This window comes from Amblyomma mixtum, chromosome 3 (assembly GCF_055824585.1).
Source record: "Amblyomma mixtum isolate Tamu chromosome 3, ASM5582458v1, whole genome shotgun sequence".
Lineage (NCBI taxonomy): Eukaryota > Metazoa > Arthropoda > Arachnida > Ixodida > Ixodidae > Amblyomma > Amblyomma mixtum.
The window spans coordinates 265,909,326-265,925,309 of NC_143014.1; the positions used below are offsets into that span (position 1 = coordinate 265,909,326).

A 15,984-nucleotide genomic window follows, 5' to 3' on the forward strand; every position below is an offset into this window, starting at 1 on the left:
TTTGGGTAAGGGAGTAGATTCCAAGAGAAGGCAAGTGTAGCAGGGACAGGGGACCGCAGAAAGTTAGGGGATGAGATTAAAGCCTCACATGCAAGTGAAAATGCTAGCGAAACCTGTCGCTGCGGCGGAAAAACCTCTTCGTCGCAGCGATGAGCAGCGAGGTTCCAACTAGTTGGATATTTCCGCTGCAATGCGCCGCTCAATCGCTCAGTCGCTTCGGGGATACTGTGGCCACAGCTTAAGGACAGCTCACTTTAGGCAGGGTTAACTGGAGAGGCAGTGAGCGTAGTCAGGCTGATGATGATTATTGGTAATTGAGACGTGATTTCGGAAACTGCTACCGCGTCTACTCTTAAGGCAAAGTCCAAAGCGTCTTTCCAATTTTTTTTTCTTTTTGAGAGGCATTCCTTCGCCACTCCTCTACCTCCACAGCCACATCATGCACGCAGCCGCACATTCTCCCCAAGCGCAGCAAGGAGCATAAAATATGCTAGTAAACCCGGGTAATAAATTAGCAATGCGCAACGCAATGCAAACGCGAAGCTAAACGCAAAAGGTGCCTGTGTGCTGTGCAGTGCCATAACGTTAATTTTATATACAACTAATTAATAGCTAAATCAATAGATAATGACACGAAGTGCTCACAGTTTGTTATATATTTTTTTGTTCAGTTTGGTAATGTTTTAGAGCGTGAGACAAAAAAGAATACCCGTTAGCTCGGCACTTTGGTTGGACGGCTTAGCATGGCTTAGGTCTAAACTTGGTCAACTTGGCACTGTCGGGTTTACTCGTCTGGCAACGTCCTTTTTCACCGACTCTTTCGCGAGTGCGGCCACGCGTGTCATAGGAGCCTGTAAGTGTGCCTTTCGTATGTTATGAACCTCATCGGAAGCATAAAATAATATTGGTGGTGTGCTTTTAGTGTTTCCTTCACTCATTAAAACCAGAGGCATTGTGTATTAAATGTCGTTAGTTGTTTTACGGACGTGTTGTTGGGTAGGCTTAAGTCGTATTGGGCTCTCGGCCTGGTAGTGATGTCCCTAGCTAATACGACCACATGTGGTCGGGTGCTGAACTAGTTTTTTTTTTTGAGCCTGAAGCTAGGATGTGGTTATTGAAAACGGAGACTTCGAATAACCGTGACTACCTGGCATGGAATGGCTGTAACAGCGTCTTACCTTGCTTGCGCTGCCGAGTGTCTGTTTTGCGCTAGCCCTAATGCTCACGCCGGCTGCACTTGCGCTGCAATGCCGGTTTCGAACCATAACCGCGTTTGTGACAAGCCTTCGTTCGATTAGCTCCTCAGCTAAACTAAACCTTAAGATAATGTCATCTGAACGGGAACGTCCAGCTGATTTTAGCAGCTGCAAATGTTGAAGGGCCCGTAGGCGGCGACTAGCACGATTTTTGCGTGTTGCACATGTCGGCAGCCCGCCACCTTTGAAAGTAAAGCTGGAAAGCTGTCCTGAACAGCCTAACTTTGCATTTTTGCTTTCGATCAGTCTGCAAGGTTGCTGAGTTAGTTTGTGATCCCGCCCGGTCGTGTGTGCGCAGTTTCTTGACCATGTCGCTTGAATCTCGTTATTCTTGAAACGTAAGCGCTGCATGCATTTTGTCTTTCCGCATGGCGCGATTTTACGCTTGCGAGGAATAATTAAAGCTTGCTTTGAACCCAGATGTGGATACTCAACAGATGTTTGCTTTCTTGACTTGTAGGCTTTCATGGTTTAGTCTTGGATTTGCTGCTGGATTTCGCTTTAGCGCTCGTTTGACATGTGTGTTCTGATTGGTTTTGCAGGGTTGCGTAGCACAAGGTATCCAGGATGGGGCGTATGCACTGCAGTGGCAAGGGTATTTCCCAGTCAGCGCTGCCATACCGGCGGAGCGCGCCCACATGGCTCAAGCTGACCCCTGACGACGTCAAGGAGCACATCTACAAGCTCGCCAAGAAGGGCCTCACACCTTCCCAGATCGGCGTCATCCTTAGGGATTCCCACGGAGTGGCACAGGTGTGCACAGCTTATGTTCAGCATTTGCAGGGGACTTCCTGTATGGTTTGCGAGTGTCCTGGGCAGGTGTTTCAATTTACGCCTTGTCTGGTGGTGGTGGTAGTAAGCAGCAGCCATACTGCACTGTCTGCTACGTGCTGCTGTAACTGGGATCCAACAACCAACAGGAGCCATAGCCAAAGACAGGTTGCAAGGGCTGCCTATTGTATGTGCATGGCCCATTGGCTTATTCCCTCTGTGTGTGCCAAGAAGGGTGTGATCAGCAGATTCCATCCCCATTCCACTTTTGCGCACTTTTTTGCTAAAGGTCTGCACAGTGTATGCACATTATTCCCCTCTGCTTCTCTTGAGCAGACATCGTTATCCAGAACGAACATAAGTGCACATGTGTGAAGCAAAAAAAAAGGTTTCCGCGATAGACCCACTTGAATACTTCTAAAAGGAGCTTAATTTGTTTTTGTCACGTTCATATTGTCATTCTCACTGCCTCGTGTGCCACTTGAAGTTAAAGGGACACTGAGGAGAGCACTATTAATATTTTTTTTTATAGTAAAATCCGATAGTTCGGCATGTCATGGCTTTGTTGCCACTTGGCCGGCAGCGAAAGATGCATTTATTTCTAAGAAATTTGGATTCGAAGTTGAAAAAGTTTTTCCCGCCGCTCTGATTCAAACTTGGGATTCGTCTATGACGACAAGGGACTAAGAGACGTGAAACATGACGTGCACATGACGTAACGCAGACTCCGTGATTTCTGACTGCCAGCAGTGCGGCCTAGCAGCAGCCGAAAAGAAAGCTACCGCCGGCCGCACGTTGAAGGCATCTATCGGCTATTGCGGCCGTCGCTACAGTCGCTTCGATTACGTTTGCACTGGCGTTTTGCCAGCGTTACGATGGATCCTGTTCTCGAAGTCGTCAACGAAGTTCTCGCAAATAGACACCTTTAGCATACCGTGTACCTTGTTACCGCTAGCGGAATACGGGAGCCCGCCTACCGCCGGAAAACAGGCGCTGATTTGTCCCGATGCTGCAGGAGCGCGCGTAGCAGCCGGGCACGTGGCGCCATCTGGCGACGTCAAGGAGATTTGCGCATGCATTTGCTGCGCCTCAGTGATGCATGGTTTCTCGGTTCCTGGTGTTGCTAAAACCATTCGTTCTAGCAACACTGTTTTGGCCTATGATCTCATCACGCTTGTACTTGAGAGTTTGGCCTGTGGCGGCGATACCTGTATTTTGGTTCTTGCTCTTTTCTACGTTACAAGAGCTTTGTTGTCAGTATGAGTGGCGTTTTTGTAATCAGGAGCTGGTATTCTGTCGATACAAGCCAACTTCAATTTCTCCTCAGTGTCTCTTTAACCTTCGGATTGTGCTAGATTTGAGTCCATTCCCCGTCATTGTTGGTTTCTCTCTTTCTTGTTGCTTCTGCATCCAGAAGTTGTGCTTTCCGCCCAAACTTCATGCGTTCACAATTTTATCTCCTTGTGGTCCAAGTGCATTTCATTACCATCTAACATTCACTACTGCCACTACACTTAGTTCTTGATCTCTGGGTCCCGCATTTGCAGCACGTTGCAAGCTTCACTCTCTTGCCATATCCTCATGACTAGTTTCAGGGCAGCAGGGTCCAAGGGCGCGAACCCCTTGCTTTTTCAATTCTGGCTGATAAGTACTGACCTGCAGCGGCAATGAAAAGGTGGAGAGAGTATGTGACTGGTAGGGTGCTTGCAGCTGATACGCTCCTTGTCACATTATTTTCCTTTCAGTTTCTGTTTGGGCACCTAGGTTTCCTTTTTTTGCATATTATGTGCTATGGGGTACTTGAGTTTGTGGTTCTAGTGTAAAAACATATATTCATCTCGACTTCAGCATTGGGCTTGTAGTTCCAAACACTAGAAAGCTGCTGCAAATGTACAGGGTTGTCAGCACTTAGTGTAAATGTGTGAGCCCGTGGCTATGCTCTGTGGAGTGCCAGTACGTTCGACACAGCCACGAATCGAAGAAATGTGTTGCAGGCGAGGATGGACCTGGAGGTGCTGCTTTGTGAGGGCTGCCACTTCCTCTTCAATGCGTGGCTGTGATGGTCGCATTGGCATTCTGAAGAGGGTGGCCGCATGCTCTCATTTTCACGCTAAGTGCAGATGACTTAGTAAGTCTTGCCTTCTGTGAAACCTGCTCCCAAATGCTCTTGGCTTGTCTTTTCACCAGTCCACATCTCAGGCACATTGTCCAGAGTGGTTCATTATTGAATATTTTGTAACTTGGCAGGCAACAAAGCAGTGTCATGCACTTTCCAGCATGTGAAGAGTAGCTACTGCTGTTCAGGTTGTGTGCAATCTTGCGGTGCATGTCTCTACACAGGTCAGCTCTGCAGGCAACTTGCTTCACAGCTTAGTTTTATTCTGCCGTTTCCTTCTTGCTGACAACTGCGTACTGTTGTTTCTTGACTGCACCACTGTCCACTTTCCATTCCACACTAATTTTTTATTTAGCTTTCTTGGTTGCGTTGGAAGCACTAGGCTAACGCAGCTGTCACCGTTATGTCACTGCAAAAACTTAATATTTGGGTCCGTAGTTTTTGAATATGTCTTGATGCGCTGGTCTTCTTGGGAGGGCCCTGCTATTTCATAATAGCACCTGCTGCCCTTAATGGGCAGAATAAAGTACCTTTCGGTTTTGCATTTAGCATAGCTGTACCGTATTTACTCGCATAATAGGCGCACTTTTTTTCCAGAAAATCCGGCTCAAAGTTCGGGGTGCGCCTATTACGCGGGGTAAAATTTCCGGAAATTTTTCGACTCGCAAAATTGAACACACCGCGTAAACGCACTCGTGTACGGGCCGCACCCCGTTTTCGCGAAGAAAATGTTAAAAAAAAAAGATCCGTGTAAGGGTTGCACCGAAACTTTCCACGACACACGCGGGAATAGCCTTAGGAATGCCCGCGCCGAGGCCTCCGCGATCGGCTCCGGCTGCGCGCAACGGGCGCTTGATCGCGGAGGCCACACACGCGCGCAGGAGCTTCCGACGCCGCCCACGGAGGGCGCCCAAGGCCAAGCTTATCATCATCATCATCGTGTTCCTCCGCCGCGAGCTCGTTTTTTTTTGTTGTTAGTGCTTTCAAGTGCCGGGATTTGCGGTAGCGCGATAGTTATCGTGGTTTATGGCTTTGCCGGGGAGCGTTGATGTTTTAGCTCGATGGGCAAGCACCTTAACAGCTACACGGCTGGGAGTGTGCTCTCGAACGCGGCAAGCGTGCGGCAGGTCGGAAAATACGACGTGGCCGAGAAGTGCGGCAGTTGCGACTGCGGCGTCCGTAAATTTTCGTACGCGACTCCAAGCACCGACTCCAAGCGCCGAGGTTTTCGCGGGCCTAAGGGCTCATTCACACTTGCGAGTCGCAAAGGGCGTGCGACTCGCAGTCGCATGCGACCTGGGAGCAGCTCGCCACTACCGATGTTCACACTAGCAAGGCGACTACGCGAGTCGCCTTCTCGTTCTGTTCTCGTCCCAAACGAGAACCATCAGGAATGCGGTCGTACGCGCCCTTTTTCCGTCTGCTGCGGTTCGCGCCAGTCACTGCTCGCGCTTGTCCCGAGACATTTTGTTGCATCGCTCCTCGGCTCAACACAAGAATGTTTTACGGCGACCTCAGCGAGGAGGAAGACGTCGTCGCTGTTCTGATGTGCACTGCGGCCGCGCAAGCTTTTGCTGCGCGCGCGCGTACGGCACAGAAAGAGCGGCGACGGCGTCGCTGGTGGGTTCGACCATGCCTCCGATCGCGGGATGTCGCCGGACATGCAAGCCGCCTGCTACCGCAGCTGCGGGCGCACGATGAAGAATACTACCGAGAGTAAGTTTTCATTTCTGTCTTTATGGCGCAAAGCACAACTTTGCAACCTTCCTTGTTCAATCCTTTTTTCTCCTTTACGCATTCCAGCTTTCTCCGGATGTCGCCTCGGACTTTCGACACACTCCTGGATCTGGTGCGAAGTTCTATAACTGTGCGGGACACCAGGTTCAGGAGTGCCATTTCAGCGGCTGACCGTTTGGCCATGACAATTAGGTAACCCGCGTTGTCAGAAAAATGGTAACATTTTTTCTCATGTATAGCGTATAACAATTGTAGTTCCGATGTCATAACACAATGCTTGCTGAATTGATCTGTTTCATGAGTTCATGCTGCATAGTAGTGAGCACTGTTTTCATTATAAATATTCAAGTATAAACAGTTCATCTGTGGTGTGTAAATCAATTTCCCAGTGAAGTGAGTATCTATGCTGTTCAACCTTTCTATGTCATTGCTTTGGCAGGTTCCTGGCCACGGGTCAAAGCCTCAGGGAGCTTTCCTACAACTTTTTGATAGGAAGGTCTACTGCGTGCTGCCTCGTGGCAACAGTCTGCCAGGCACTGTGGGATGTGCTGAAGCCACTTTACCTAAGGCATCCACAGGTGGCAGACGAGTGGCTAAAAGTAAGCTTCATTATATTAATTATGTTATTGTTGCTGTGCTCTGCAGGCAAAGGTTGTTACTGCACATGGTGTTCCGGAATACTTCACAGGAACAACTAATGAGTGACCAACGCAATTCATTTTGATGAATGGAAGTATATCCGTTAAACTTTATTCTGCAGATCGCAGCTGACTTTGAAGAAAAGTGGCAAATGCCACACTGCGTTGGGGCCATTGACGGCAAGCATGTCTTGGTTGAATGCCCTGCCAACTCTGGGAGTGCAGATCGAAATTACAAAGGATCATTCAGCAAGTCGTTGCTTGCTGTTTGTGATGCACACTACAGGTAAGGCTCTCTATTATGACAATCTTGGCATGTTCAGTTTGCAGACACCTTCTTAATAATGAGGCCGACCACAGGTTTGCATGACTGCTGACTATCAGGTAGCGATGAATAAATAAGACACACTGTCAATCTCAATGCCATGCAGAGGGCAACATTTCGTTTAAGCCCTTTGGGTTTCAATCCATGTATAAAATCATTGAGCCATAATCAAAAATGATGACTTCTTACTTACACTTGCTAGGTTAGAGCAAAGCAGAACTGTGTATGATACCCGCGCAGCAGAGCCTTGGAATGTTAAGAAATGCCGTACAAATTATGGCAAACAAATGTTGCAGCATACCTTACCGACACTTCTGAACCAGTTGCACTGCCACAAGAATCTTGATGTCTCCAATATTTCTCTGAAAGAATTGCCCCAAATATTCGTGTAGTTCTTCTTTTTCTTGCTATTACCATTTTGAGTGCACCTGTCAGTTCTGCTGTCCTTTATTTTCTCCTCCCTGTGTTTGCCTTTATAGTCTCTTTGACCTAATATAGTTCTTTTTTTCTTTTACAAGCAGAATGTACTGCTTACTGAACGTACATGTGTCATTCTATGTACAGAACATACGAGTTTTTTCTTACTATTTGTTTGATGTCCTATTCCGCCGCCGTCAATGCTGCACTGTAAGAGGAAGCCAGGACCTCTCAAGCTGTCTATACAGCTTTTTCCCTGGCTGTCCTCGCAACACCTAGTTGCGGAAATAAACCTTCAAACCTTCAAACTGCACATTCTCAGCAACTGCAACATGTAGTGACCTTTAAAACATAACTTACAGGTACAAATCAAAAGAGCAGTTGTCAGAAACACATTCATTGCTACTCAATCTGCACTGAATTTCAAACTATCTTCCATACAGGTTCCTCTACGTTGAAATGGGGCACTTTGGAAGCGACTCTGATGGCGGAATTTTCGCCTCGTCGACGCTCCAAAAAAAGATTGCTGGTGGCGAGTGGGGCTTTCCCACTGCAAGGCCTCTAGGTGGTGAGGGGCCGCTGCCCTATTTCTTCGTGGGGGACGAGGCCTTCCCGCTGAAGGACTACATGATGCGGCCTTTTCCAAGACGAGGTAGAGGACCACATCTGAAGTTTCAATGCACTTAAAACGTAAAGAGCTATGTCACTGGCATGATCAAGCAGTGAAGTGTGCATCTGTCATAATCTGAATTTTCAATATTTTTTTCCTCTCGAAATATTGCATGCCTAGTTTCATCAATGTTTGTCATATTTTACCATTTCAAGAAAGCTGTAACACAGGCCATGTAAAGCATTCTAAGAGTTTTGTGTTGCATGCCACAAATTTGTCAGCCCAGCCTTTGCAGTGTCACTTTTTCATCTAACTAGGACGTTTGTGGTTCATTCCTGTAAACCGGTGACCTTGCTGTTAACAAGTGTATCGAAATCACATTACAGAAATGCCGCTCTAGGTGTGCATTGGCAGGAGTACTAGAAAAAACAATACACATGCAGTAACTTTTCTACACTTGGCAGCAACATGAGCCTTAAGTATTCTTCATGCTTGAAACTTTTCAGCTTCAGTGAAGGCTCCAAGGTCATGCTTCCCATGCAAACAAGTAGACTGTTTGGTCTCACAGTGCATTGCTTGCGACTGAGAAGTGCATGCAAATGTTCTCTATACTTCATCACTCATGTTCTTGTCTTCAGCCCTGCATGAAACTGCGGTGCAGTCCAACTACGAGCGCCGGATTTTTAATTATCGGCTGAGCCGGGTACGCCGCATCATCGAAAATGCGTTTGGCATCCTGGCACAGAGGTGGAGGATTCTGCGGCGACCCTTTAAGGCAAAAACAGTTAACATCAATAGATATGTTGGTGCATGCATAGTGCTGCACAACTATCTCCTTAAAGAGTCCGCAGAATCCTCCTCCATGTACTGCCCGCCAGGCTCTGCCGACGCTGAAGATTGGGAGGGCCGCCTCTGTCCTGGAAGCTGGAGGAGTGATGACTCCAGCTCGGCCTTGAGGGTTCAAAGGCTCACAGGCTGCAACGCAACACGGTATGTGGTTTGTTATACAGCTGTTTGTTCCAATCATTGCACTACATGTGCCACCAAAACAGGCGCATACATTAGGTGTCCGGCATTGTCAATCATACTCGTTCAACTTACTAAACCTCATGTAATTTGTTTTGATTTCTTATGTACAGAAAATCTCAAAGGAAAAAAGTAACCCAATAAACTAGAGGGTTCTGTAGAACCCAGTTTCAGAAGTCCTCGTTTATAATGGTACACATCAGAGGCTCGGAGCATTTCAGCACTGTGTGACATGCAGCACTAGAGTTGGCTTATCAAGATAATGAAATATAACTTGAGTGCAATTTCTTCCCAGGCATGCCAAGCAAGTACGTGAAAAGCTCACGCACCACTTCGTCACGGCAGGTGCAGTACCGTGGCAACATGGAATGGTGACCGGAAATCACGAGTAACCAGAGGTGGGTTACACAATGGTGAATTTTATTTTATACAATAAGTGCTTGCAAGATGATGTTTTGCTTGATAAAAATATGTACTGTCTGTAGCAAAAGTTGACAGTCCTCCATGCCTTTGCTTCTAAGGGTATAGCACACTGTAAACTTTTGCAGCAGATGGTACTTTTACATGAAGAGGGAAAATATGAGCTTCTTTCATAAGAACAATGCATGAAGTGAGGTCATTCATAAATTAAGTGCAAGTAACATTAGCAGTGAGTAGTTGAAGATGAAGATTGCACAAGTGTTTGTATGTAAAAAGCCATTGGTAATTTTTATCGGTTCCTTATTTTAAAAATATCACATAATCACATTGATCACAAAAAATAAACAGGAACATAAATACTAGGCACATCGATATCAACTTGTACTTTTAAGGGCAGTCACGTCGCCGCAGTGGCTCAGTGGTTACGGTGCCAGACTGTTGACCTAAAAGATGCAGGTTCAATCCCTGCCTCCACTATGACGTCCCTTATAGAGTTGCTTTGGGACGTCAAGCCCCAGAAAACTCGACTGTGATATTACAATTCTACAGCCAACCTTACACAAAGTGTGGCTGGGTGAGGGCTTATGGGTTTAAACTTCCTAAAGCGACTCGGGCTATGAGGGACTGGGATCAAAAAATATCACAGTTTAGTCATGTCACGTAAAACAGGGCTAAAAATGGGAACTTCTGCGGTTCAATACAATAAAATCTGGATTAGCATATGTTAACTTGAGTACTATAAATTACATTGTAGCGCTTAAAAAAGGAACCTAAAAAATGACTAAGTCGCAATTGCACATTCATTTGTATAAAACATTTGCAGTTAATGAAAAATAAAAGCACAAAAAATATCACAGTTTAGTCATGTCACGTAAAACAGGGCTAAAAATGGGAACTTCTGCGGTTCAATACAATAAAATCTGGATTAGCATATGTTAACTTGAGTACTATAAATTACATTGTAGCGCTTAAAAAAGGAACCTAAAAAATGACTGAGTTGCAATTGCACATTCATTTGTATAAAACATTTGCAGTTAATGAAAAATAAAAGCACATCAACACTACAGCGTGTTCCGCAATTAAACGTGCTCCATAGAATGCACCTCATAGCTAAACCAGTGAATTGTTCAAGCTCAATTATCGCAAATACATGGCATTTGGTCGGCAGAATTGCTTTCTACCACATTTCTTTGGGGTACTTGCCTGAATCAATAAGAAGAAGTCGGATATTCCCATAGTTTGCAGCAACGACGAAACGAAATGGGTCGCTCTCTCGGTGATTGCACTGGTGGTGCCATCTCGTTGGTCAACCATGGAGATTAGGCAAATGAGGGGGTTCTTTTGTGGGAGGTTTGAAGACTTTTCAGCAACTGCTTTATCAATGACCACAAAAGGCTTAGTTTGGCCAAAACTGCACCAAGTTTGAAGTTTCTTAGGGTAGAGCACCTTCAAAACCTCCCACAAAACTCTGCCCCACCTCCTTTGCCGAATCTCCATGGCCGACAACGAGACGACACCACCAATACAATCGCAGAGAAACTGGCCCATTTCATTTCATCGTTGCTGCAAACTATGGGAATATCCGACTTCTTCTTATTGATTCAGGCAAGTACCTCAAAGAAATGTGGTAGAAAGCAATTCTGCCGACCAAATGCCATTTCTGCACGAAATTTGAGCTCAACCAATTCACTGGTTTAGCTGTGAGCAGCGTTCTACAGCGCGCCTTTAATTTCGGAACAGTCTGTATGTTAATTATTCAATCCTGCCCTGCACCTGCAGGCTATACGTCATGACTTCAATGTTGTGCATGAGGTCTTCAGCCAGGTGTTGTGGCATGAGTCTCATGCGGGCGTCCAACAGCATACAAAAAAGTCCGATGGGATCCCTCTGCTGTTGCCGCTGTTGCCGCTGTTCCCTAATCTGAGCCAAATGGCTCACACAAGCCCTCATGACGTCATCGCCAGCATTCCTGCAGACCAAGCAATTTAGTGTAATGCAAACTGGTTAGTCAGTTCACCAACCGTCATGGAAGGAAATCATGGGCAAAAGAGATTGGACAAGGGAGAGCAACAGACAAACCGCAGTCTCACAGTTAACCTTACTGCAAATGCCTTCAACTTTGGGAACACAAACATGTACACTCTCAGTAATGATCAGATTGCAAAACTCACCCAGAATTTTCTGTTGTTCTCTTCTGCGACGTGCGTGGCCTATAATGCAATACAAAGTTTTCTTCATTAGACGAAAGAACTTGTCTTGGTCCGCCTGTTTAGCAAAGTAATTGTTTTGCCAGAAACTCTGCCCACGTACCGTTTTGCAGGTGTCAGCTCAGCAGCATCCTGCTCATGCACGTCAGGACTGCATCTGCAAGACGAGTATCATTAGGGCACTTTTCTTGCACGTGCAATTTATAGCAGAACACAACCTAGTGCAAAGTAGGTGGACGACAAGAATGTGAAAATCTACCAGGGTATTGCAAATTTTTCTTACTCTTGCTCCCAGGTTTCTCCTTCGGCATTGTGCCAGTGGCCTGAGGCAGTAGCTCCACATGCCCCTCCTGCGTTGCCTGCGTGGAGCTGCAATGCCAGAGATCAAGGATAAATATGCAGCAGTATGATAACAGACTGTGCAAAGGCACCATGAATATGTTCTTTGTTTTCGCTGATGGCAACAGTTTAAACAAGACCGCTTTAAAAAAAGACTGCTTTCAAAGCTCTGCTCCTGCTGTACTTTTGGGCCTGTAGCGTGCCATCGTGGTCCGGCAGCCGAAGACGACGACTGTCCCAGTACGCCTGCCAAGCACGGGCAGACTGGATTTTCATGGCTGCTTAACTGCAAGGCCGGCGCAGCGCTGTTCCATCCAAGCCTGGCTGAGCGCGTCCAGCCGAATATATTTGTGGAGACCTGACGATGACTGGTGCCCACGATTCGTCTCCACAAATTTGGTGACCCGGACGTGATGCGGTGCCGGCGGAACAAGGCCTCGATTGTGAGGAACCAAAGTTCCGAGTCCGATGACCAGAAGTCGGGGAGCTTGAGGGCGGAGACCGCGGACTCATGAAGTGACAGCGTGCGAGGCGACGGAGACGGCACAGGAGTGGAGGGATCCATGGCCAGGGCTTACACAATGGAAGGTAGGCGGGGTCTCGAGCTCCGGCCAGCGGTAGGCCTAGCGAAGCGGCTGATGCAAAGCGCAGGGCAGGAGCAGAGAACGAAGACGCGAAGTCCGGAGTCACCAAATTTGTGGAGGCGAATCGACTGCGCCGTTCCCCTAGTTTGTGATACATCAACCGGTCGCCCTCGCCCCTACGTGCCTCCACCATACCGAAGAACCGTCTTTGATGCCCTCCATTCTTTGGCCCATCCTGGCATTCGCGCAACACAGCGCCTTGTCACGGCTCGCTATGTCTGGCCTCGCATCAACGTCGACGTTCGCCGCTGGTCGCGCGCGTGCCTGAGCTGTCAGAAAAGCAAAGTGCATCGACACACTGCGACGCCGCTTGGCACGTTCCCGTCCCCGGATGCCCGCTTCAGCCATCTGCATGTCGACATTCTCGGTCCCCTTCCTACCTGCGGGAACCACCGCTACCTGTTAACCTGCATTGACAGGTTCACGAGATGGTCTGAAGCGATGCCCCCTCTGGACATAACGGCGGAGTCGATCGCACGAGCACTCATCACAGTGTGGATAAGCCGCTACGGTGTCCCTTGCACCATTACGACTGATCATGGTCGTCAATTTGACTCCACCTTATTTGCTAACCTCTCTCGGCTCCTCGGCGTCAATCACATCAAGACGACCTCTTACCACCCGATTTCCAACGGTGTCATTGAGCGTTTTCACCGGCAGCTGAAAGCTTCACTTATGGCGTCCGCTTTTCCTTCGCCATGGATTGAGCGCCTACCCTTCGCCCTGCTTGGTCTCCGCACTGCACTTCGCAGTGACTCTTCTACCTGTGCAGCAGAGCTAACGTTTGGCACTACTCTCTGTGTCCCTGGCGAATTCTTCGAGCCCTCAGCACCCACGCCTGCTGACGTCTCAGATTACGCCTACCGCCTACGTAGCGCTATGAGCAGTGTAGTTCCACCACGTCAACGCCAGTATTCCCGTCGTGTCCACGTCCCCTCCGACCTTCAGCGGTGCATTCACGTCTTTGTTCGCCACGACGCCGTACGCCCGCCCTTACGGCCACCATACGATGGTCCGTACCAAGTGCTCCGGCGTGCTCCTAAGCACTTTCTCCTGCTCATCAACGGCCGGCAGGACACAATCTCAGTTGACCGCGTTAAACCTGCTCATCTTGACACCGACGTCATCACTAACTGTGCCGCTGCATTCCCTCCCGACCGTGCCAGTCCTCGTCGCGTACGATTTGCGCCAAGCCTATCCGCTTTTCGCCATTCACACCTTGCTCGTGGCTTCATCGCTAGAGGGGGGGGCCCTGAAGCGTGCCATCGTGGTCCGGCAGCCGAAGACTACGACTGTCCCAGTACGCCTGCCAAGCACGCGCAGACTGGATTTTCATGGCTGCTTAACTGCAAGGCCGGCGCAGCGCTGTTCCATCCAAGCCTGGCTGAGCACGTCCAGCCGAATATATTTGTGGAGACCTGACGATGACTGGTGCCCACGATCCATCTCCACAGGCCTAAGTTGGCCAGCTGCTCAATCGGCAGTTCATTTATCATGTTTATTTCCATGTTGCCTTGGCAGGCCCATACCATGCGGTATAGGTCTTAGGTTGTACCTAAAAAGCCTCCTTTTTGTCACTAACCTTTCACCACCGTCATCAGCAGCATGGACAAAGCTGAAAAGAAATTAACGTACATATTTTACACCAGAATGAACTTTTTGAATAACCAAGTGCAGTTGCTTGTGAAATTTGTTTGCGCAAGATTAGTTGTTTTTTTAGTGGCCTATTTGTTTCTCACCTTGTACCATCTTCCTCTGTACTGCATAGGACTCTGGAAAAACAAATTATGTAGTTCAACATTTCATGATCCACTCTCATGAAAGCAAATACAGCTGCTTGATTACACGCAGAGATAACAGTACTACTGCTGAATGCACTGAGGCACAGATGAGAGGGTGACTTGTAAACATGTGACTTGGACATTGACTGCCTTAGCAAAAGAAATCCTAGCGTTCAGCTTAATGTTGCTAGCAGTGTAGATATGTAACAAGAATACTGCTAGAGGCACTAAGCATATAGTTTGATAACACTAAACTAGCCTTTCTGCTTAGACTACCCCAACAATCACTTTCATGCTATGAGGTGCCTGCGTTTGTTCAATGGAGTGCTCTATGAGATGCCCGTGTTGTTCAACTACCATATTTTTGGCCTTGTAAAAGTCATATTATGCTTGCTCTGGCTCTGTTCTCCTTTTCACATGTATTTCTACATCAAGTGTTGCAGAAGTTCTCATTACACAAGCAAATTAAACTCACAGTGCAGGCTGCAGTGAAGATTCCATGAGCTCCATCATGGATTCAAAATGCGGCCATTTCACAGTAGGGATATCTGCCGCCCCAGCTCCACTCTTCTGCTTTTCTTTTATTTCCTGGCGTTTCCTAATGTAGATATCCTTCAAATTTTTAAATTTTTTCTCTGCCTGGGTGCCTGGAAGATAAAAACGTTCTCATGAATATATATCGCAAATAAAATAATCATCATTCAAAAAACGCTGTGCATTCAGCTTGTTTTGTCTGACTGTGCTTGAAAGCTCAAAGTGTTGCTTCTTTCAAGTAATCACTGCTGTGGCTTATCTCTAGAACTTTGTGCTGCATGGAGATGCTGATGCACGTGCATGTTCCGCATGTGCACATTTTGTGCTGTCGTCGAAGTACCGCAGTTGGGTGAGCATGGAAGTGCGTAGCAATAATAACTTGCACCTGAGCAAGCGTTTCACAAGGCGCGGGGAGAGAAAAAAAGATAAGAGGCCGAGCGTACACTGTCCTCGCAGTAGCCAACGCACGTGTCTACGTGCACACAATGCACGCTTTTACGCGAGCGTAAAAACACACGTCTCGGCCCTAGTCTTCTCCGATTTCGAGCGAAACGGGGACGAACGCCAAGCGGTAGAAGGAAAAATCCAGTTCGGAATATGTTTTCATCGTGTGTAAACATGAGCACGCGCTCTTGTGAGGAAAAACATGCTGCCCTCGTCATGCATGCTACAACAATACGAACTGAGCACATCTAAAAAACAAACGCGGGATACTTACGGGTTAAGCCGAATAGTCTTCCAATTTCTTCCCATGTGCAGTCCTTTTTAGTTCGGTTTTTAAATTCGGGGTGGTGTTTGTCATACAAAAATCTGTACTCGCGCACAGCGTTGATGAGCAGCTCTGCGGAGTACTCCATCTTTTGAGTGACCACGCTGGTGTGACGCCGATTTTGATCTTGCCGCCGGGAATGAACAACCGGATGTAGGTGACGCTTTCGTCAACTTCCGAAGCGCCGCTGATTGGTTCAGCGGTTTGCGACTCGCAGTCGCGAAGCTGAAAAATCGAGCAGCGAGCGACTGGCCTGCGACTGTCGCATTTCGACCAGGGCGACCGTTTGCGACTGTCGCTTTTCGACCAAAACAGTCGCGCGACCTCTGCGACTCGCAAGTGTGAACGGGTCTTAAGTCGGGAACGTTTCCGGCTGGAGATGAAGCTTTCCAAA

At 47.7% G+C, this 15,984-nt stretch overlaps 1 protein-coding gene and 1 pseudogene across 1 annotated transcript; one reads left to right on the forward strand and one right to left on the reverse strand.

Annotated features, from left to right (window-relative positions):
* The first annotated feature begins 765 nt into the window (after positions 1-765).
* Positions 766-4,208, forward strand: LOC149354639 (small ribosomal subunit protein uS15-like). Its single transcript, XM_089577532.1, has 3 exons — positions 766-853; positions 1,799-2,009; positions 4,022-4,208. The coding sequence occupies exons 2-3, from the start codon at positions 1,824-1,826 to the stop codon at positions 4,085-4,087; spliced, it is 252 nt and encodes an 83-aa protein (XP_089433658.1). The 5' UTR covers positions 766-853; positions 1,799-1,823; the 3' UTR covers positions 4,088-4,208.
* A 6,814-nt stretch (positions 4,209-11,022) lies between these two features.
* Positions 11,023-15,742, reverse strand: LOC149354640 (uncharacterized; annotated as a pseudogene).
* Positions 15,743-15,984: the final 242 nt, after the last annotated feature.

Excerpts from the sequence above, each read along its gene's own strand:
- LOC149354639 (XM_089577532.1), top strand. The coding sequence starts at position 1,824 with ATGGGGCGTATGCACTGCAGTGGCAAGGGTATTTCCCAGTCAGCGCTG. Across the intron at positions 2,010-4,021 it reads ATTCCCACGGAGTGGCACAG|GCGAGGATGGACCTGGAGGT; the intron begins GTGTGCACAGCT and ends AATGTGTTGCAG.